The 22,546-nt window shown below is 47.2% G+C and overlaps 1 protein-coding gene across 1 annotated transcript in view; it reads right to left on the bottom strand.

Annotated features, from left to right (window-relative positions):
- The window catches only part of EHD3 (EH domain containing 3), a 28,827-nt gene extending 13,557 nt beyond the window's left edge, over positions 1-15,270 (bottom strand). Inside the window, exons 1-3 of the mRNA XM_058021229.1 lie at positions 14,768-15,270; positions 8,726-8,902; positions 3,971-4,068 (exon numbers count right to left, since the gene is read on the bottom strand). Coding sequence (XP_057877212.1) covers positions 3,971-4,068; positions 8,726-8,902; positions 14,768-14,994 — 502 coding nt within the window. The 5' untranslated portion in view covers positions 14,995-15,270. The remainder of the gene's footprint in view (positions 1-3,970; positions 4,069-8,725; positions 8,903-14,767) is intronic.
- Positions 15,271-22,546: the final 7,276 nt, after the last annotated feature.

Below are 22,546 nucleotides of genomic sequence, written 5' to 3'. Positions count from 1 at the left end.
AAACCTGCAGCTCTGCTACTGGGAAACTCCCTGGGCTCTCTGTGGGGAAGGGGCTCTTTATGGCCATGCAGTCCTGGGGGAGAGCCAGGGCAGAGCTTTGTTTGCTGGGATTATGCAGCATTCCTTGCAGCAAAGCTCTGCTGCTGGCACCAACACCAGCACCCTGTGCCTGTGCACACCCTGGCTCATCTGTCACCTTTAACATGCGGTGAATTTAATTCAGGGTTGAGTTCAGACAAGTGAAATGCTTTCAAACCTGGACTTGGCCCCTGAATCAGTCCTTTAAACCCTGTTCCCTTGCTCCTGCTCTTTGAAACATGGATGCAGTGACAGGAACAGCTACTGCTTTGAAATTCAGGGCTATAAGGTGGCTCTCATGGATTGCTAAACTCTGACAGCCTGGTATTCTGCTAAGCTGACACTGTATGGATTAACTAATGCTCCTGACGTCTAATGGGGAGAGAGATGGACTTGTCATGTTCCCACTGAGAGGAATTTCCTATTTTTAGAAATGCTGCTGGTTCTCATGGGATGGGCAGGCTGGGAAAGCCTGTCACATCTTTTACATCTTTACTTTCCCCCTCAAATTTATGACAGAATGCTGCTTCACTATCTGCTCTCTTCCCTGACACTGCACCCCAGGTACCCCAGTCTGAGGGTCTCAGAACCTACAGTGAGGGTAAAAAAGCATTCCTGTTCCAAGCAGTCAGGAAACTTCAAAGTCTCTTGGAAAACCTCTGTGAGACTCCCTCAGGTATTGCTTCATTCCCAAGTGAAATCTGAGCAGGCTGGGAAGGTATAGAAGGAGCAGAATTTTGTTGTGTCAGCATTTTTAGCCCTGTCTTGTTTTCTGCCTAGCCCATGTTACTGCTCTGTCTGCCTCCAAAACCAGCTTGCTCATGAGGTCAGCTTGGCTTGTTAGCTTGGTGGCAAAGGTGTCAGCCTCACCACTTTTTCCTGTTCCTCTTCCATGGGAGCTGGGAGGTGGCTCCTCCCTTTCCAACACCTCGAGATAAGCTCAAGCCAATGCCTGGCAGCAGCCCTTCCTAAACACAGGCACCTCAGCACTCTTTTGGCTCTTCCTGCTCCCTGGAGACAGAAATTGCTAGAGTTTCCCAGCCTCAACAACACCTAAACCAGGTGAAGATCTTGTCCTGCATCTATTGCAAGGTCATCTGACCTGGTCCACATGAGCACTTCCATCTGTCCCAGATGTAAGTGGTGACAAAGCAAGGTCCCACCTACACTGTACTTTTAACTGTTGTGATTAGATCAGTGACAGCCCCTTGAGATACAGCAGAGCAAACTCCTGGGCTGGCAGGATGATCAGGAGATGGCTGATCCATCTGGGGTTGCTTCCTGGCTGAAGGGCCGAATGACCCTGCCACACTGTAGTCACAGGGCCAATGTGCCAATTTTCTGCCCTAAGTGCACTGAATTGCACTGGGGGCAGAGAAGCTGGCCAGGAAGAACCTGCTCCACATGCTGGGACAGGCCTCCAGTTCTGCAAACATGTACAGCATGCAGAAATGTACAGAACTGGGACTCCCCTTTAGCCTCCTCAGCTCTTTCCAAATGTTTGCAGAGGCATTACTGCCTTGGGTTAAAGTACACCAGTGACTTTTGTAACAGTGCACAGCTGTGTTACAAGCATGTTCTGCCACTGCTGCCAGTTATTACAGTAGCTGCAAAGTACAGAATTGTTTAGGTTAGAAAAGATCTTCAGGATCACTGAATCCAACTGTAAACCTAGCACTGGCCTCAACCCATAGATCTGTCCCATGCATTTAGATCCCTCTACAGATTCCTGTTCCTACCTCCAGCACACCAACACTGCAGCCAGAATGCAGGAATCTTCACACTGGCTGAGGGGCTCTCACTTCTCTTAATTTAATATCTTAATACTGATTAAGATATTAAACATGACTGGCCCCAGTGTGAGCCCTGGGCAACACCACCTGTGACTGGCTCCCAGCTGGATTTAACTCTTTTCATTTATTAAAGTTTAGGCAGGCAATATCCTCAGCCTTCCCCCATCCAGGAATTTGGTCACCTTATCACATCAGGCTGGTCAAGCAGGACCTGCCTTTGATAAGCTTGTGTTGCCTGGCCTGATCCATGATGATGATCAGTTCCATGAGCTTTGCCAGCCCCAAGGTCACACTGACAGGATCCAGAATGGGACACCAAGACCCACTGGAAAGCTGACAGGGAAATTTTTGCAGAAGGAGCAGCAAGTAGTGCCAGTGTATTCTGCAGGAGGGTATTTTTAGTTCTGTAAACAGCTGAAATGTAGGAAAATCTTGCAATACATGTTGGCATTTGAATTAGTGAGGAAATTTGGAAAAGGGGCTTGAAATGGGTCCTTTTTGACTCACCTATACCTTCTTTTTAGTTTTTTTATTAATAGTAAAAATACTTCCTCCTAAGCAAGTTTCTTTCACTGTGATAATTCCACAGGAGGATTGGTTGCTTTCAGTAGCATTTTTTGACTGGAAAATGTCTACACCACATAATACAACTTTTTTTAATACTTTCTGCTGAGGGGAGGAATGCTTGCACAGCATATTTTTCAACTTTCTCATGAAGGCTGGCACACCTTGGAATTTCTGATCCCCTAGCAGTGCAGAGGCCCACACTGAAAAAGGTTAATGTGAGGGGATTTTTGTGAACTGTAGCTGTGTTTTATTAACACTTCTTTGCTAGTTAAGGTTCCTGTGGTGGAAAATCCCAGCAAAACAAACAGACCTGGCTTTGTGCAGGGTGGCTGCTTGATCAAAAGAAAAAAGGAAGTTTCCAAGAAAAATTTCAATGCAAAAGTGTAATAGAACTTGGAAAGTCATGAGTAATCTGAAATCTTATGGGGCAGAACATGGAAATATGGGAAAGGCCTCAGCACTTTGGGGTGGAGCCTGTGCTGCTGAAACTCAGCTGTGCACTGTTAATGGGCAGTGTGCATGAGAACTGAGCTCAAACCTGAATGCTGAGATTACTGCTCTTGGCTTTCTTCCAGTGAAATGGTGCATAGCTCCCAGCTTTATCTAAGGAACCTTCCAGAAATGCAAGCTAGGCCACCATCACCTCACAGAGACAGAAGGTGACCACAGAGGTTTAAAGATGTTGCTGTGGGTGAGTCTGAGTGAGCTCAGAAGCTCACTGAGAGACTTTGTGCTATTCATCAGCTCCAGCTACAAGGGTCTGTGGTGACAGGACAAGGGGGAATGGCTTTAAACTGGAAAAGGGTAGGCTTTTATTGGATGTTGAGGAGAAATTCTTCACTGTGAGGGTGCTGAGGCACTGGCACAGCTTGTCCCAAGAAGCTGTGGATGCCCCATCCCTGGAAGGGTTCAAGGCCAGGTTGGACAAGGCTTTGAGCAACCTGGTCTAGTGGAAGGTGTGGCACACCTTCCTATCTATGGCAGGGGTTGGAACTAGAGGATCTTTAATGTCCCTTCAAACCCAAATTAATCTAGGATTTTATGATTTAGTGTCCACAGGCTTTCCAGATTCCCTACTGCAATGCAGAACTTGAGTGCCAATGGTTCTTTAAACCAAATCCAGTCTTGCACTAGGATTTAGGGAGCCTGGGCAGTGCAAGAAACCAGGCAGATTACAATGGGGGCCTTGGCCATGGATCATCAGTGGCTTACTGATGATCCATTACTCATCTCAAGCCACTGAGAGCAACTGGTTCTGCAAAGCAGAGAGGGATCACTTGACTCTGATAGAAATCTCTCCTGTGGGTAATACTGGACTGTGACACTGCTGAGCTTGTCAGCAGCCTGCCCTGAAAACATCTAAATTCTCTGCAGGACATTAGCCATGTCCCTTTGGTCTCCATGTGCAAAGAAATGCTGTAGCTCTGAGAGGCTCCCACCACTGCTTTTATCCTAGTTTGAAGTGAAAATCATATACAGTTCCTTTGGTTTTCATTACTGTCATTTAGAAGAGAACTGAACTTGGGACTTACCTCTGCTAATTCTCTGCTTTTCTCCAGAAAGGATTCCTGGAGTATCAATGACACTGATGCTCTCTAATACAGGGTTAGGTAGCTGGGCACAGACAAACCTGTGTGGAAAATAAATGTGTTTAAAAACATTAAAAATGCAAAACACAGTCATGATGTGCTGCACATCACAGGCAGCATAGGACAAGTCAGACTCTGATTTCTCAGGTCTTCAGCTGGAGCTTGGAGCTACTGTTACTTAGAGAAATGAGAAAGAAACTAGAACTAAACACTTTTCTCTGTTTTGCTGCGTCTGGAACATGGGTCTCAGTCATGACCTATGACAGGTTGTTTTATATAGGCCCCCAAGTTGTGAATTATGAAAATATCTGGGTTTTGGTTTATGTGCTGTTTAGATTTTAACAAGAAATGGTATTTGTTTTTCTTTGCTTGAGCATTCCCCTGAAGACTTCTGAACTCAAGTGAACTGAAATAACTTGCTTTAAAAAAAAATCAGCAATTCTGTAGGACTTCTGTTCTCTTTCAAATCTGTCTTTAAAAGACAAAATGTGCTATTATTGCAGCATGGAAGTAGTAAAGCACAGGCAGCATGAGATCTCAAGAGGTTGCTGACTCTATCCTCTTGCCTCAAGGCAGGATCAGTCAGGTTATTTGTCTAAAGTGTTCTTCAAATCCATAACAATGCAGACTCACCAACATTTGCTGTGAGTCTACTCCATTACTTAATAACCTTTACAGTAAATCCTCTTTTTTTTAATGTCTAATCTAAATTTCATATGCTATAATGCTCCTCAGTCAAAAACACAATTGATGTGGAAAATGACTTATTTTTCCCCTCTTGTCACAATGCACACTATTGCCATCCTGCTCCCCTCAGTCTTTCCTCTACAGTAATCAATTTGGAGGTTATTTATTTCTTTTTCCTGTCTCTTCTAGTTCTCTCTAGCTGCCTTTCCAGCTCATTTCTAAATCCCTGAAGACCCTTGCAGCTTCCTTTGGGTCCTCTCAAGCTGCTCCACATATTCTTCTCCAGGCAGGATGCCACAAGCTGACATTCTCCAGCCATGGCTCACCCTGCTGGTGCTGAGCACAGAGCATGGATTGCTCCTTATCTCTTAGACTTGACAGTCTGTTTATACATCTCACTGACATGTTTGCTTTTTTAACAGCACTATGACACTGTTAGCTCACATTCACTCTGTAATTCACTGCTCCCCCCTCTGCAGCTCCATTTCTGTTTAGCTGGTTGTTCCCCATCCTGTGTCTATGCAAATAAGAAGAGTCACTTGTGCTCTGTGGGCTGCAGCTCATCTATTTCAGTTGCTAGTAACAGCAAAGGACACTAAAAGCCTATCTGCTTCCTGGTAGCATTTCATGGACAGCCTTTTTGGGATGGCATTCCAGGCAGCTCTGACTCTGTGTGTGTGTACATATGCATATTAATAGGGTGGTGTGACATCCAGGCACAAAAACCACGGTGCTGTGGGAGGAGGCAGAACCACAGAGGGTGGGGGTTGCTGCAAGGACCCTCAGTGCAGACAGGGCAGATGCAGCCCTGCACTGCTCTCTCTGATGAGTGTCTGGCTCTGCAGGAGCCCCTGCACCTCTCAATTCCTCCAGGCTATGCCACAATTGTTCCACTTGTCTGACCCCAAGAAGATTCTGATCAGAGTGACTCCTCATGAGTTAAAGAGTGTCTCCTCCCCTAAGCTGTCAGCTATTTCAGACCACATGTTACAGCTTCCCACATCTCCAGCTTGGCAGGTGGCAACAGGGAGCATTTCTGAATGTGTAATAACTCTTATCAAAGAGGGGGGGACTGGCTTGATTATCCTGTTGAGTGCCAGGCACAGCAGCAGAGAACAAAAGGCTCAGGAGGTCACGTTATTCCCTTGTCCTGCCAACCCAGGTTTGCTCCTCATGGTTACAGCTCTGAGTCCTCCTGGTGCTGTAACATTAAATGGGGCAGGGGGATTTTCCACCAGTTTCTCTAGGAAAAGTTCTCCCCAGGAGATTTCAGATATAAGGTCAGAGGCCAGCATGAGTGAGTGCATTCTGGCTCTTTTGGCAGAATTAAGGCTGCTGCCCTCCTGTTGTCCCAGCAGAACTGCAGGACCTCAGGGAGCTCGACCTAATTCTGTTTGGGGCCATATGAAGGGAAGAGTGCTGTGCCAAAGCAGAGTTTCACCACCTCTACAGGCAGAGCAGAGCACAGGGCTGAAGGAACAACATGTTATCTACCCCTGCAGCTGTTCACAACACAAAATCAGGACTGACTCCACCTTAGCTTCCCAAAACAGACTTTGGGGATGGGGGAATTCTTGCAACCTAGTCAATGTGATAGGAAAGTAATGGGTGAGATTCCTGAATTTGCTCCAGGCTCTTGGTGCCAAACAAATCTTCCTGATAACAAGGTGCAACTTCTCATCTCCCTGGAATCTTCCCAGAGGTGGGGGTTGGCCAGCAGAGCTGGAGAAAGGAAAACAAACCCTTCTCTCAATGCCCAGGAACAACCTGGGGCAAGAAGAGCAGACAAGAGACAAGATTGTGCAGACCTGCTATCCTCATTTCAGCCCTGGGCAACCCTATGTCCCAGGTATGGGCATCTCCTGGGAGTGAAGGGAGGCAGAATACAGGCTCTGAGCAGCACAACTTGCTTGTCTCCCTGCCAAATCCTGACTGTTCCAGTCTTCCCTTGCTTCCTGGAAAGCAGCAGATGCCAGTCCCTGCTGGGGAGGGAGCCCCAGCTAAGGGTGGATGCTCACTCCTGCAGCAGCAGGCTCTGCACCCCACAGGACACAGGGCTGTGGCTGCACCTCTCAGCCAAGGCCTGTGTGAGTGCCACTGCCTCGTGCTGCTCTGCTCCTTCCCACTGATGCTCACAGTCAAGGGTTACCTTTAACCATCCCTGGGCAAAGCAGCCTTCCCCATGGCCAGTCTTATCTCAGCTTGGAGGTGTGGCCCCTGCAGATTAGCTCCCTTCTGCAAATCTCTTGCTCACAGCCTCCTAGCTGAGGTCAGGGCCTAGGCATATGTACAGCAGCAATGAGGTATGTGCAAGGCAGAGACAGCTCTGCTGGTCCCTAGCACAGAGGCCAGGCCCTCTGGAGAACTGTGGGTGGCTTGATCTGGTCCAGTGGGTGCACCAGGACTTACATCTGCTAAATTTCTGCCCCTCTGAGTCAACCCTTGCATGTGTTTCATTTCCTAATTAGCAGGGCATTGGCATCTGCATTTTGAGCATGTGATGCTCACACAGCTGAGCCAGTCCCCCTTAGCATGTCCCCTGTGTCAGTTTAGAAATCATTGCCCCTCTTTTTTCATGTCAGCAAGAGAAAGATGTCATTAGCTGCTGTGGCTGCTCCCTGCATTGCTGGAAGGACTGCACTTAGGCTGCTGCTGTGTCCCTCTGCCCTGCTGCCTGCTCAGGCACAGGCTGGACTCCTTCCTCAGGAGAGGGAAGAGTAAAGGAGCATAACAAGAGCACAGCATGATACAGGGAACTGGGTTAATGCATGCAGAGATCCCTTGCTGCATCAGGAGCAAATTGCATTCAGGACACATCCATCAGGCTAGTTCAGAAGTGTTGGCTTTTTTGCCCCCCATGCCTGGCCTAATGTTCCTTCACTGCAGTGAACTGTCTGCCAGCTGTGGCTGCTCTTGGCTATCAGCTGAGCTGCTCTGAATTTTGTCCTCTTTATCCACAATCTCTGCACTCCAGGCAAGAGCACTGTTATTGTCTTAGGGGAAATGACTGTTCTGCCCTGATGTAGGGAGTGGGCAGTCAGGTGCAGGTGTTCTGAGCCTTACAAAACAACAAAAACTTCTCAGTCTCTCTGGTGCAGGACCATGTTGGTGTATTTGAATGATGCTCCTGTGCAGTGACCAGATACTGCTTCCTGTCACCCTGAGGTTTCCCACCCAGCAGTGACTCCAGCCAGGTCCCTCTCCTGCCAGCAAGTTTCTCCCCATGCTTCTCTGCAGGGTTTCCCTGCCTTGCTGCAGCCTACACCAGCACTCCTGTGGTCAGAGCTGGTAGATGCTGCACCCTCTGGACAGTCCTTCTCCAAGCCTGGGAGACTGAACAGGAGCCAGAGCCCAGCCCAGCTTTCCTGGCTGTTTGGCTGAGCAGCTGCCATGTTTCCAGTGTCTCCCAGTGTCAGGGGAAGGCGAGGATGATGGGTGTAGTCAGTTTGTTGCCTTCTGCAGCTTGAGCACAGTTTGTGCTCATCTAGGATATGGGTGTGTGCTGCTGGCTTCCTGTGAGGCCTACATCCAAAACCTCCCTATGCTTGGGCTGGGTCTAGGGGATGGAAAGGTTAAATTCCTCATGTCACAGAGGCACTGTCCAAACACCCTGCTACTCTGTTTTACAGGAAACACATTAGAGTGGCCATCAATTTGCACCTGGTTGTATGTGTAAGGCATGGGAATGGAGAGAGCCTGGTTTGGATTACAAATGGAAAAAGCTAGAAATACTGAAGTAGGGGATTAAGATACCTCTAGTATCTTGTAGGATAAGCTTAGGCTGTGATGTCATTTTTGCTTTGTTTGTTCAAGTAAAATGAAGGTTTGTCACACTTGAATTTATCAGCCCTTCAGCAACTGACTTATGTGCATCTGGTAGGACTGGGCTGGCCTTGCATCAGCCATGTGGATGGGAGGAGGAGAAGTGCCTTATCCCTTTACATTGCTGGCTATGCTGCTCATTAGCTCCTAACTTTACTCTGCAGAACAAGAGAGTTCTTGAGTACTGACCTGTTCAAAAAGGCATTGCCAAAGGCGTTGAGTTTCCTGAAGGGTTTTTTGGGATCCACCACCAAGGCGTTCCCAGGAACGATTCCTTCCACGTCTCCTTGCATAACTGCTATAAAGGAGTCAGTTGTAGGCTCTGGTCCAATCCTCATCCCTGGGAAATCCTGCTCCAGCAGGTACCTGGAAGTGAAAAAACAGGGTGTGGGCATGAGCCATGAGCTGCTAAGTCCTAAATGAGTTGTACTGAAGATTGCAGAGCAATTATGAAGCCCAAGAGCATGGATCCTTCCGAGACTATTTTTAGCACTGTCACTCAATTGTTTGATAAATGTCTTGGTGGCTTTTCTACTTAGGATCTCAACACTGAAAGCTCATTTAAGGTGGATTAAGAAATTAAGATGATTATAGCTGCTGGGAAGAGATTCTCATCATGTTGCATCATTTTGTGTACTTCAATCCTCAAGCCATTTGGAGCAGACTTAGCAGAGCAAAGTAAAACCAGCAGTTCACTGCAATCACAGAGTTAATCCTACTGCACACTGCTGTTAAACCACCACACTCCTGAAACCCCACTGGCTCTTGGTGCCAGTATCAATTACTTGGCTTCAGCAGACTCAAACAACTGATGTGATTAGCCACAATTAGTCCAAATCAGTTGCTTAAATGCCAACTTCCCCTGCACTTGACTGAAGTCTCAGTCTCAGTGTGCTTCTGAAATGCAGCCACAGGCCTGCACTACAAACTGCTCAAGCATATTCAGCACCACACACCTGGGTGGAGGAGTAAATTCCAAGCTGTATATAAAGCTGGATAGCACACTAAGCACAGCATCCCTTATTATTAACTCCTGCAGGTAGTTTGGCAAATTTCAGGGAAAGATTGTCACCCATGGGGTTGTAGGGCTTTGAACAGGACCCTGGCAGCAGGTCCCAACTGAGCCTGCCAAATTCAGGGTGGGACAATGGTGTGTGCATGGGACAGCTCCCTTTGGCTCACCAAGGTGCCAAATGCCATCACTGAGGCCAGGCCAGTGTCTGTGTGTGTGTGTAGAAAACCACCTGCTGATGCTGTGCTGAAAACTGAGACCATTATGTGCATGTGGCTTGCAGAAGGGAGCTAGAACTGGTCTAGCCCTCAGTATGGGATGGTGTCAGAAGTGACAAGGAATAAGCTCTGGCTAGTTACATGAAGTAAATGGCTACCAGACTATGGAAGTTAGCATAATAATGTGTTGCCTGTTGCCAGAGGGTAGCTGGCACTCCCTCTTCCATTGCTTTGACCTAATCCCCAGTGGGTAGGTAGATTATTTCAGGATTGCCATGATGATAAAAGCAGATTGTGGGGAAGTGGAAAAGGAAATAGGAGAAGGACTGGAAATTTTTTTCATGATTGAGACTGATATGTCTAAGCACCAGAATTGGTTCACTCAGGTGAGTCTTAGTGAGGGAAGTCCCTGTGTGAGGGACTATAAGACCCTCAATTCCCTGGAAAGCTCTTTACACTATTTGCTAGGTTAGAAGCCACTTGGTCAGACTTTGGAAACTAAGCTTGTGTCTCCCTGATGGACATTGCTGTCAAGCCAGTGGCTTCATACAGATGGAAATTCACTGAATCCATAGAAATAAATCTTTGATTCTCCCCATGCAAATACTAGAGAGAAAACAAATAGGCAGCATTAACAGCTGCCAAATATAACAGGTGAAGGGCTTTTGAGAAAGGCCCCTTACTCCTGATGTCAGGTTGCAGCCTTGCTGTAACAACCACCGTTTTTCTTTTTTAGAGGCTTGAAATGCACGTGGAATATGACAGCTTTTGAGCAGAAGTGAGAATTAGTTGAGGGGGGAGTTGTTTGTTATTTACAGACAAAGCTTCCCAGAAAAACTAACCAAAAGTCCTGTGTGGAATAACAACTCCTCCAGACAGACTGTTTGAAAGAATTTTATCACAGCTCCACTCAGCTAATGTTTCAAAGCATTTCTGTGTTTATTTCTTGTAAAAAAACACAATCCCAAAAAAATCCCAACAAAAGCACAAAAGAAGCAGCCACACACCAATGTGACTGACTTATGTGCAACAAGTGGTAGGAAACCAGAGAGATGAGGATTTGTACTGCCCACCATCCCAGCATCTATTTTAAGTGAGGCCCCTCTGGGAGATTTGGGTACATTGTGCAGCAGGGTGTCAGCAGCATAAGAATCTCATTGTGCAGAGGACAAACACAAGGGGTTGTATTGACACTGCCTGATGGGGGGAAGGCACTTGTGCTCAGCAGTGACACAGCCTGCCCTGGCTACCAGAGGCAGGACAGAGAACACATGCAGTTGTCACATTTGTGGGGATTTCTGGGAAAGAAGAGCAAACAACAGCTGTGGAAAACACCAACCACCAGCAAGCAATCTCCTTTGCCAGCGCTGCACGCCTTAAACTGAGCTCTGAACACCTTCAAAGCCTGGGGGAGTGACTCCCAGCCAGGTTAGGGAAGTTGTGGAGTAGGAGAATAGGTTTTTATGACCAATTTGCTTTTTAGAGCAGTGTCTGGAGCCGGTGTGTGGCTGCAAGCATCGTGCTGTTTGCCTCTTCCTGGGAAGGGGCAGGGCAAGAAAGCTGCATTAGCCCAGCCCAGCTTGGGATCTCCTTTCCCAGGTGGATTTGGGGATAGTGAGGAAGGAGAGGCCGGGCTGGCCGGGAGGGAGCGCCGCAGGATGTGGGGGAAGGGGCTGTGATGAGTCACGCAGGAGCCCTGCAGGATGCCGCGAGCGTGGCAGCAGAGGTGATGCTGAGCAGAACGGGAAGGAGGGCAGAGCAGAAATGGTGACAACAAACTGCCCCGTGCAGGCACGGATGGAAGGCTCAGGGCTGCACGGGGAGGTCACACCAGAGCTCTGTGTGCAGCCTGTGAGGGGCCAGGACGTGTAAATGATTAGCTGTAGGAGGAAGGGGTGGCTACACCACAACAGCAAGCCATGTTGACAGTCAGTAGGGCTCTAGCAGGCTTGTTTATTTTATTAGCAGGATGGCTGGACTTGAGCCAGGATTATTTTTAGAAATGTCCAAGGAATCTAAGTTAATTAGGAGAGTAATGTTCTGTCCTGTACTCCCACTCTCTTACAGGAAACACAAGAAGCAATAACGTTATAAAGGCAGGCTCCAGTGAGATCCTGCAGTGGCTGTCACACATTCCCAGGTAGAGGTGTTGCCTGGCCCTGACCAGCAGCGACTTTCAGCCCCAACCCTGTGGAAAAGCATCAGCCAAATGTATGCTGAGGAGAGAAATGGAGTGAGCACAAAGAGATGATACAGCAGGAAGCAGGAATGGAAAAGCTGCACTGCAAAGCAATGCAACACCTTTCACACAGCACAGAGGGCTCAGCTCTGTGTCCCTGCAAGGAGAAGAGGGAACAGCCTGGTTCCACTGGAAACAAGCCATGCTCTGGTCTTGCTTCACTGGCTTTGACCCACACAACTCACCTCCCTCTTCCCTGGCTCAGCCCCTAGGAATGCTTCTCACTGCTGACCTTGACTGCCTTGTTTCTGCCATCAGCTCCTGACAAGAGAGCAGCCTCACTGCAAGATGCTGCAGCTTAGGTGCTTCAGAGCCTTGCATTTCTTCCTTGTTTCACCTCAGATTCCTCAAAACAAGGAAAGAGGTTTGGGAGACAGACATTCCTTAGGTAGGTGACTAAGGGTCTTTTTTTTTTGGTTAGGTGTCCTGGGATGCAGGTAAAGTGGGGCTGAGTTCATTCCCCATGATTGTTTACTAGCATTAACTCATCTCCCTAAATTGCATGGCAGTAGAAGCAGGGTGCAATTTAAGAGTGGAATTGATAATTAAGGATAACCCTAATTATCCTGACAAGACTGTGGACAGAATGTCCAGAGGCTGTTTCTTGCTTCACTCTACTAAGCCATTATGGTTGTCAACCCTCCCACTTCCTCCCCCCAGCCCCCTTTAACTCCTCCCTGCTCTCAGCTTTAGCTCCCACTTGCCTTCCCACAATAACTCTGGATGCTAATCTGGGGCTTATCCCAGCTCTCTAATGAGCAGTGCCTGCGAGCTCCTGCTGCAAGCCTGTCACGAGCAACACGAGGTTCCCTGGCCTTTGTCTGGGAGCACACTGGAGTGACAGACTCTCACACTACTCTTAGAGACCCTGGGGTTCTACCAAAGCTCTCAACTTTCCCCTTCTTGGGCACTCTGCCTTTCTGGAAGGCCCATTTGGCACCCCAATGAAGCAGAAGCTGCCAAAGCTCCTGGTCACTTTTGCCTGACCATCATCCCTGCAGGCTCATCCCAGCCCTGTGCCTGGAGAAAAGGGGGAGAAGAGGACACAAGCATGAGTGAAAAGCAGTTGTCAGAAGCTCAGATCCACTTGCTGGAAGCAAAAAGGTTGTTGCTGCCATGCCACATGAGCAAAGACTCGATCTTCTTGTACCTGGAACGTGCTCTAGGCACCCAAAGTTGCTGCAAAAGGAGCTGAGGCTTACAGAAGGACTTCACTGAGCAGAGAGGGGCAAAGGCAGAAGTCTCTGCTAACAGCATGCTGGTGAGACTGCAGGGAAACACTGATGCTGACAACCCAGAGAAAAGAATTAGGAAAAGATGCTTTAGTTAGCCAGCCTTATCAGGAATTCAGGAATTCCTCCTGTTCAGGCTCTGAGTGTCTGTAACCCAGAGGACAGAAAAAGCCTTCCAAACAGGTTTGGTATAGAGTCACAGAACAAAGATCTGGGGTGGAACCAGGCATTTGTGCTATCCTCTCTATTTTTCAGAACAGTAACTCCCTTTGCAAACATGTGCAAAATGCTTCTTTGGGTCTTTTCCACCCTTCACCATCCAGCTGACCTGCCCATATGAGAAAAGCCTTTTAACTCTTAAACTTTGTTTGCCAGGTACGTGCCAAGGTAGCAGAAATGCATTCTGTTCTTGGCTCCTGACCAGGAAATTGAGCAGCAGGAATATTACAGCACATTGAAAAAAAAAAAACAAACCTGCATTTCTCAAGGTCATTCCTTTAGAGGTACAGTCAATTTGATTCACCTCTCTCTACTCTCTGCAGTTCCCTCCTTCACCAAGAAATACTGGTAGAACAAAGGGCTGGCTGCCTGTGGCTAGCGTCCAGATTTACACTGGGGTAATTCCACAGATTTCAACACAGCCTCACCAGAAAAAGGCTGGAATTTAACGCTTAGCTTATGAATCACATAGGAAACACGGACAGCGCAGCTTCAGCTACGATCCCAAGGGAAAGGCTGCTGCAAGTTGAACTAGCAGCATGGCTGAACACAGATCCCTGCAAGCAAGTCCAGCCGGAGAAGTTTAACCCTTTCTCTGCGACAGCTTCACATCGGGAAATGAAAGAGCTGCTGGCAGCTGCTCTTTCTTTTACAGCTCGAAAGGAACTCGCTGCTCCCAGCATCTCGGCGGAGCAGGACACAGTTAAAGCAGGGCTCTGCTTCTGGATCCCTGAGGAGGGGCAGGTCTCTGCGCACAGGCACACACACGCTTCTCTCAGTGGGATCCGAGTGCTGCCTCTGGGACAGCGCAGAGAAACACAGACACACGCAAGCGTGTAACAGCAACAGCAACGCCTGCAAACCGAAGCACCCCCTTTAAAGCTGCCTCACCCCTCAAAAAGCTGCAGCAAATTGAAAAGAATGGCTATCTCAAGGGTCAAGCGGGGCAGTGTGCGTGTGGAATGCCCCGCAGAGGCTTCCCAAAGCCTTTGCACTTTGAGCGGCCAGGAGGGCCCCGGTGACTCACACGCAGCTCCGCACTCCTGCCCTGCCCGCGCTCCTCAGCCCTGCCCTGGGCTACTCTTTGCCACGTCGGTGTTTCATGGGACATCTTACACCACCCAGTGCTCGCCAAGGGATGCTCTGCTTTTGAGTGAAAATGAAAATGAAAAGCTTCAATGGAAAGCTGCTGAGGGGACGCGAAGGGGGTAACAGAAGGGGGATCGAGCCATACCACGGGCAGCAGTTCTGCCCCACCCCGGTGCTCGGGCGTCGAGGGTGCAGGCATGGCTGCGGGCAGCGGGGTTTTACCTGATGAAGGTGGTCTTCCCAGTGGAGTACTGCCCCACGAGCAGCACCATGGGCTTGTTGTCGAAGTCGGCATCCTCCAGGGCGGGCGAGTGGAACTCGTGGAACTTGTAGTGTTCTTCCAGCGGCAGCAGCTTGGTCTTGTAAAGCTTCTTCAGGCCGTCGCTGACCGTTTGGAACACCTCCGGGTCCTTCCGCCGACGGTCGTCGGTGCCCAGCCAGCTGAACATCTTGTGGCCTCCCGACGCCAGCTCCGCGACGACCACCGGGGCTGGGCTGGGCTGGCTGCGAGCGCGGGCTAGCCGCGCATCCCCCTCAGGCCGGGCGGGCCTCGCTCCGCTCCGGCGCCCACCAGCAAAGGGCCGTCCGCCCTCACGCCACCTGCGCCGGCGATTTCAGCCAGAAAGCGCTCCCCGCGGGAGGCTGAAGCAGCGGCTCGTCCGCGCAGCCCCGGCCCAGCGGCACCGGCGGGCGCCGCCTCCCTTCACGCCGCCGGCTCCCGGCGTGGGCATGGCGCGGAGGCCCGGCCCTCCCGGAAGGGGGCGGGCGCCGGAAGCTGGCCGTTCCTGGCGGGCGCCGCCCGTTCTCCCCGGCGGGTGAAGCCGCGCCGGGCGCCGCCATGTTGGGCAGCGGGAGGGGCCGGGTGCCGCCGCGCCCCCTGGGGGTCGTTGGAGGGAGTTTCAGCCCGGCCGCCATTTTATTTCCTTGCTCGCCTCGCTGCGAAATTGACATTAAAACATCTACTGAAATGAACTGTGCGAGTGCAAATCTGAGAGGGAGCCGGCTGTTCCTGAGCACTGCCAGCCTCATCTGGATCTCCAACCTATCACAGAACATGTCTCTTGAAAGAGACCACAGTGGTGGCCCAATCTCCCTGCTCAAGCAGGGTCATCCCAGAGCATATGGCACAAGATTGCCATGAGATGGTTGTGGGAATACTCCAGTGAGGGAAACTCTGCAGCCCTTTTGGGCAGTATGTTTTGTGTGTGATCATCAGCACAATAAAGAAGTTCTTCCTTATACTCACGTAGAATTTCCTGCGTGTCAGTTTCTGCCCGTTGCCTCTTGTCCTATTGCTGGCACCGCTATGAAGAGCCTGGCTTCATCTCCTTGAGATATCTAAACGAGATATCTTGATATCTAAATAGATATCAAGAATATCTTGATATCTAAAGCCCCACTTTAGTTATTTACACACGTACATGAGATGCTTTTAGTTGTATTTAGACTGTTCTTTTCCCAGCCCAGTGATTGGGCTGCACTGCTGCCCCTCACTTTGAGGGCTCGCAGCTCTGGCGGTGCTGGGAAAAAGTCTCCATCTAAGTAGGTGAGACAGGCAAATTACCTACTGTCCCAAATTCTTTATTCCTCCAGCAATGAGGGATGACAGGACAGCCACACAGGTTTTCCAGGAGTAGCCTGAGGATCAGAAGTCCTTGGGGCTGGCCATCAGCTCCGCTGCCAGGCTCTCCTCATCTCCACTGTGCAGCTGGGATAAGGCAGCATTTTTTTTTTTTCCTAAAGGCTTTTTTTACTTTAGTCCATCCCATGGGCCTGAAGAATGTGGCAAGAGGCAGTTTTGGAAGCAGTCCTGCCGTGTGGCAGTTCCTGCCCTTTCCCAGCCATTTCAGCTGGGAGGAGCCTAGACCTTGCATAAGCAGAGGCAGTTCTGCGTTGAACCCTTTTTTTTTAATTATTATTTTTTTTCTACAGGAGTGGGGGACACACAGAGACTGCGTGCTTCTGTGTGCCTGAACAATGCTCCAGGTCCATTTCCATACCTTGTACTGCAGGAGAAGACACTTTCCTTGTTCTCATTGTGTGATCCTAGGCACTGGTATGACCCACGAGGTGCAAGCAATGACTCCAGGGATCAGTTTTCTTTTCTGGAAGAACACAGCAAGCTGACTGTATTTTCTGAAGATCAGACTTTTCTGCTTTCCTGCCAATGCCTGGAGCTGAAAGTGGAACTGATATTTTGAAAGCTTCTTAAGACAAATTTCCCTCATTTCTTTAGTTTTATAAATAGAGGCTTTTGGCTTTAAGAATTTGATGACTCCTTTCCAGTCAAAACTCCTGAAAATGAAAGGCCCCATAGAATTCAACATGTTTTGGCAAGAATTACTAATTTTGTAGGAAAATACTTGCTTTCATCTTCTAGATAGTTCTGCCATTTAAGGGCTGTGCTCCTCTGATGGCGTTCTGGCATTTCTACAGCTATATATGGAGTCTCTTTGGTGCTTGCTTGTGTTATCCTCAGAGCTGAGCAAAGGCCAGGCCAGGAAGCCTTTGATTGTAAATCTCCTCAGGCCACCTTGGTGCCCTTCCTGAATGCAGCAAATGGGAAGAAAAGCAAAATTTCTGTTGTGCAGGCTGAGGGAGTGACTGCCACAGGTAGGGCAGAAGCCCAGTTGTTCCCCATTTACAAGGTGAGGATATTAATCATTAAGCTTCACAAGTCATAAATATGCATATCTGATGGCTAAAAAAAAATAATTCTTTGCCTTGGCTGAAGAGAGTCCCTTTCCTGTGGATTCATTATCTCTGGGGCAGATCACAACGAAACTTGACAGTCTTTATAGACTTTCTGTAGGTATCTCACAAGCATTGCACATTTTTGTTTACTTTTCAGTCTGTTTTCTTAGCCATTTGAGACTGACTTCCTCAACAACTGTCTTTACCTTGAGGTACAGAGCTTGCCAAAAACAAAGGGAAGTAAAATTAGGAAAGGAAATTTACAGTGTAATTAGGTTTTTCTTTCTGCCAGAATCAAACTGAAAGTTTTAATCTGTTTCTATTTTTTATTTCTTTTCATTTCTTAAACAGAAGTGTTTTAATGGATGGTTTTCTGTTGGATAGATTGGCCTTAATGGTGCAATCTTCAATAAGTTGGAGGGGTTTTTTTAGTAATTTACATTTTTAAAATGTAGAAACTCTCCCTTGACAGCCCTACACAGAAGCCACTCTACTGCAGTGCTCAGAACATATTGGTGGGAGTCTGCTACAGTCCTCTACTACAGAATTTATCTTCATCTTTAAAGATATGGTGGATTTAACTTTTAGTTCTGTAATTTCTCAGTCATGTCCCTGCTTTTGGTAACAGGGCTTGCAGTCCTGGATGCTTGCCTTGACCAGGAGAGAAGGGATTGCTGGAAAAGCTTCACTTCCACTTTAATGAAAGTCAGTGAGGCTGAAGTAAGTCATGTAGTATTTGCACACAAAATGAAACCTGGGGTTTTGGGGGGAAAACACAATGTTGTAAAACGGAAACTTGTGAAATGGTGACAAATATATTTGCTTATCTGCAGCCTTAGGTTAGACAGGTTTACTTCCTACAAAAGATCATCTGAGGATGGGGACGTTGAAGTCACAGAATCTGAAAAGATGTGGTGACTCAGACAGTTTCAAGAAGCTCGTGGGAGCAGTGTAGCTCAGTAAAATTAACTTCCTGCCAGCACAGTCACTGCCACTGTTTGTCCATTACCAAGTGTGAAACCTGAGGAGAGTGTCAAAAGTTCAGGTGCTGAGGGCTTCAACAGGGAATAACCAGGGTTGTGGGAAAGGAAAGGAGGGAGAGGAAGGCACAGCAGGCCCCTAGAATTAAACCAAATATACTAATTTGATAAGTAAGGGAGGGAGAGTTTACTCTGGTTCAGCTGGATCAAAATTCTCAATTTCTCTGCCTGCTGGTGCCACATTGCCTGTGTGGAGACATAAAATTGTCTCCAGCATAGTCTGTTCCTTTCCTCACTCATTGCTTTGCCTTTGCAGCTCAGAAAACTGCTGCCTTCCTCTCCTGCCCTCACTGTTCCTCCATATTCCTCTGAAATATTTCCCATTACCTTTCTCCTACCAATTTTCGGGTCTCTTGCTACACACTCACAAAGTCACAGTCCTTTTCCCTACCCTCCCTATGCTGCCTTTAGCCCCTCATTGCCTGGGGTGGAACAAGGTGCTGGTATCCAGAAGTGCCACCAAAAATGAGGAATGTGGGGCTGGATAATGTACATCCAGTGAATGGGAATCATTCTGGCTTCCAGAGAGTTCCCTCCTTAGATCTGTTTGGCAAAGAAAGCTGCTTGTATTGCACACAGGGGACCTGACTGATGGGATGTCTGTAACAGTGCTGGAAAGAAAAATCCTCTGAGCCCTCAGCCATCCTTGCAGTGCAGAAGCTTGGTCTATAACTCTTGAATGATTTTGTCTGTCTCTGCCATAGGACATACACCTCCATCAAACTTACATAAATGTTCTTAGTAGAAATTGATATGATTAACTGATTGACAAAGTGTCATGTCCCTGTCTGTTCTGAGAAAATATGGGGGCTTTGAGATTATTTCCTCTCTGAACTTTTTCTTACCTGAAAGCAGAAATCCTGTTAAAATGTATTAAGACACAGTTGGACACATCTTCCTGTTCTACTTTGCCAGTGATTTATGGGGAGACGTGGAGTTTTGTGCTTTGAATAATCGAGTGACAAACTAAACAAGGAAACTGCTGTCCACTGAAGCAATGGGTGAGTCAAAAGGTAGCCTGCATGATGGGCTGACCTGTTCTTTCATGTCTTCCATGGAATATTTTGCATTGAGATCTCCAGAATTTTTCTGTCATTGCTCAATATGTTTTTTTTTCCCCCACCTCCTGCTTCTACCACGGTGTTTGATAGGTTGGGACAGGCTCTTGGGGTTACGTATGCAAGGCATATATATACACACATGCACATAAATACACACACAGAGATAACAAATATACTGTTTGTGAGCAGCAGGCATCACTGCCAGCTGTCCTTTGCTGTGAGAAGACACCTGGAGAAGGTAGGACATCAAATGCCAAGTGCTGTGTAGAGGGATTTGGTGCTGGCATTTAGCAGTTATCTCTGGCTAGCACAGAATTAGGACTTTCCAGGGGTTTGAAGGGAGGGTAACCATGTTAAGATGAAGCTGTCCTCTGGGATCAGATGGGGTATTAGTTACACAATGCAGCAGCTGTGCTGTGCTGTTCTCTGGAGGTGTTGAAGGGAAAGGCAAAAAGTTTGTATCAGCAAACGTGGGAAGGATGGGTGTGATGTAAAGCAGCTACATGAGCCACATCAGCTGCCCTGCATATCACAGCTCCAACTCTTCTGCCTGCCAAGTGGTTGGCAGCACAGGCTGGTGTTTTAGCTAACCCAGTTTTTGTGCACTCTTGTTCTCTCACTTTTGCTGTGTAGAGTTGGTTTGACTCATACTTGATCACTAAGTATTCTGCAGAGATCAGAAATTTCATCTGTCATTAGAGGGAGTTCTGGGTAATCTGAATATCTAATGATTGGGATGCTTATGAATAGGATGTTGTAACCTTAAGTGCTAAAGCATTTTCATATTTCCACTGATTTTGATGTAGCTAGGAAAATTTCCACAGCAAAGGATAGGTATTTATCTCATCCAGAGTCTTTAAAATTGAATCTTTGGTCAGAGAGGTATTACTTGAAGTTCTAAAAGCCATCCAGGCATTTTTGATACAGGCTTTTTGTTAAGATCAGTGGCAGCAGGTTCACAGATTGACCTTGAAAATCTCAGCACCAGAAGGTGCTCATCAACTTTTGGGCCAATAATCTAAGCACAGGAAATGCAGGGAAAGGTCATCCACCTGTCTCTATATTCATTCATTTAGTGAAAAAACATAGTTCAGTGCTTCTTTTCAGGATATTTCTGTTTGCTTTAAAAGCCCACAGGAAGAGCAGGAGTCAGCCTTGAGGTTTTTTTTTCTAAAATACAGCATTCTCTTTAATCAAAGACTAGAGGTTGTACCTGCAAGTGATGTTTTTATACTGTTTGTTTAGAGACTAATAAAGATTAACAAAGCCTAATAGACTCACACTATCATTTTGACTAATGACTACTAATTTCTGTAGCTAACATTCTGCTGTATAACATGAATGGTTGTAAAAAATGGCCCTGCCTCATTTGTTCTGCTCACCCTAAAATTTATTATTTTGCAAGCAAACATTTACTACTCTGTTCTACACAATCAGGAGCAACTCCCCAGCCCAGATTTGGATTGTCTTTTTTAAATCAGAAGAGCTGACCTCTGTCATCCCCAGGTTTAGTCCTCAAATTGCCCACTGTCCAAGTGTTGCCTGAGGTAAATCCTCTCATAGAATAAGAGGCTCTCAGAGAATTAATTCATGGTCCAGTTACTTTTACAAAAAGTGAAGGATTTTCTGTGGATTCTTCAGCTTCTCATTTCAAGACTTAGGGATGAGGCATTTAAGATCTTGAGAAAGCTCAGGGGAGATCACAGGATGCTAATGCAGTGAGAGGACTTAGATCAGATGGTAAATATGCTAACTAGGGAATGTGCAAAGAATAGAGAATCAAATCCATTTAACCTACTGGCTCATGGCTTCCCTCTAAAGCTTTTAACCCCTGTCTGCTACACTTGGCTGCTTTCCCTTAGAAATTTTAATTGCTGGAAGAGACATGCCCACACTCTGCTCCACCTGTGCAGGAGGATTGATCCAGTCTGGCTCAGTACCATTGCTGAGTGCAGTACAGGAATACACAGCTGTGTCTGGTGCCTGCTCATAAACAGGGCTGTGGCCAGGCAGAAGGTTAAACAGGAGGTGGAACGCTTGCTGTCTGAGAAGTGACTGTTCATGACACATATAATGCTCCATTGCATCTTTTGTTTGAAGATTTCCAGGTAATTTGGAAAAGAGTTTAAAACAACACACAGTCAGGTTCAGCTAGGAGGTTTTCAAAACATACAAATTAACATCATTGACTCAACACACACTATTACAGTCAGGAGTGCTGGCTGAATTCCTTGAAAATATTTATTGATTTAAACCTTCATTTTTGAAAGCATTGGTTTTTTCATACTATCTTTGGGTTTCAAGACCTGTATATGACATTCAATTATTTTTCAAATAAATGCTAGAGTGAAGTGAGAACTGGTGAAAAGTTAAAATAGTTTTATCAGGCACTGTGAATACTCTGCACACCCAAAAACCAAGTCTTGAATGTTTGTTCTTCACTGTGGCTCAAAGAGTGACAATTGCTCTCCAGTTCTTTTCCTGGGGAGCAGCAGAATGAGAAATTTTTCTTCATACATGTTTTGTCTCCCTATGTAAAGTGCAGCTGGTCTCCAAGCTGTTTTCTTCCTTTGTTTTTCTCTTAAATCTATCTCTGTCTGTTGCTCGTGTTATTGCAGCCATGAAGGCCAATGGCTGTAAAAAGGGAGGGTTTGGAGGGAGAGACAGCATTTTTCATCTGGACAAAAAGTAAGCACGCTGTTAGGCACTTAAATTCTTTTTCAGCTCTGAAATGTCTACAGTACAACAGAAAATTGAATTTTCATTTCCAGCGTTATCTTCTGAAGATTTTTCTCTTGGTTGCCCTTGAGGGTCAAGCTTTGTGGATCACTTGTTGAGTGGGTTTATCACAAATGAGGGCTCTGTGTGGTTGAGCAGTACAATGTGTGGTTGTTTGTTTTCTCACAGGGACTGCTGCTGACCTTCAGCTTTGATGGGAGTAACAATCAACTGGTGCCTAACTGAGACCAGCATCCTCGGGTGCCTGGGGCAGGGATTTTGAGTCCCAAAGAGCTTCCTGTGTGGGGCAGCCTTCCAAATACTCTATCATTATGGCATGTGAAGCATTTCTTTAACTTTGCATCCTGGTTAGTGTTTTTCACTGTACTGATTGTGATCACCTTGTTAGCACTGATGGGAGTGATTTGCCTACTGAGATTTTAGTCATGATTTCTCCCAGCAAGGGGTGGTGCAAATCTTTAACCTAT

The sequence above is a fragment of the Melospiza georgiana genome, chromosome 3, assembly GCF_028018845.1.
Source record: "Melospiza georgiana isolate bMelGeo1 chromosome 3, bMelGeo1.pri, whole genome shotgun sequence".
NCBI lineage: Eukaryota > Metazoa > Chordata > Aves > Passeriformes > Passerellidae > Melospiza > Melospiza georgiana.
The sequence above is the reverse complement of the archived record's forward strand: the minus strand, read 5'-3'. Positions and strand labels throughout refer to the sequence as shown.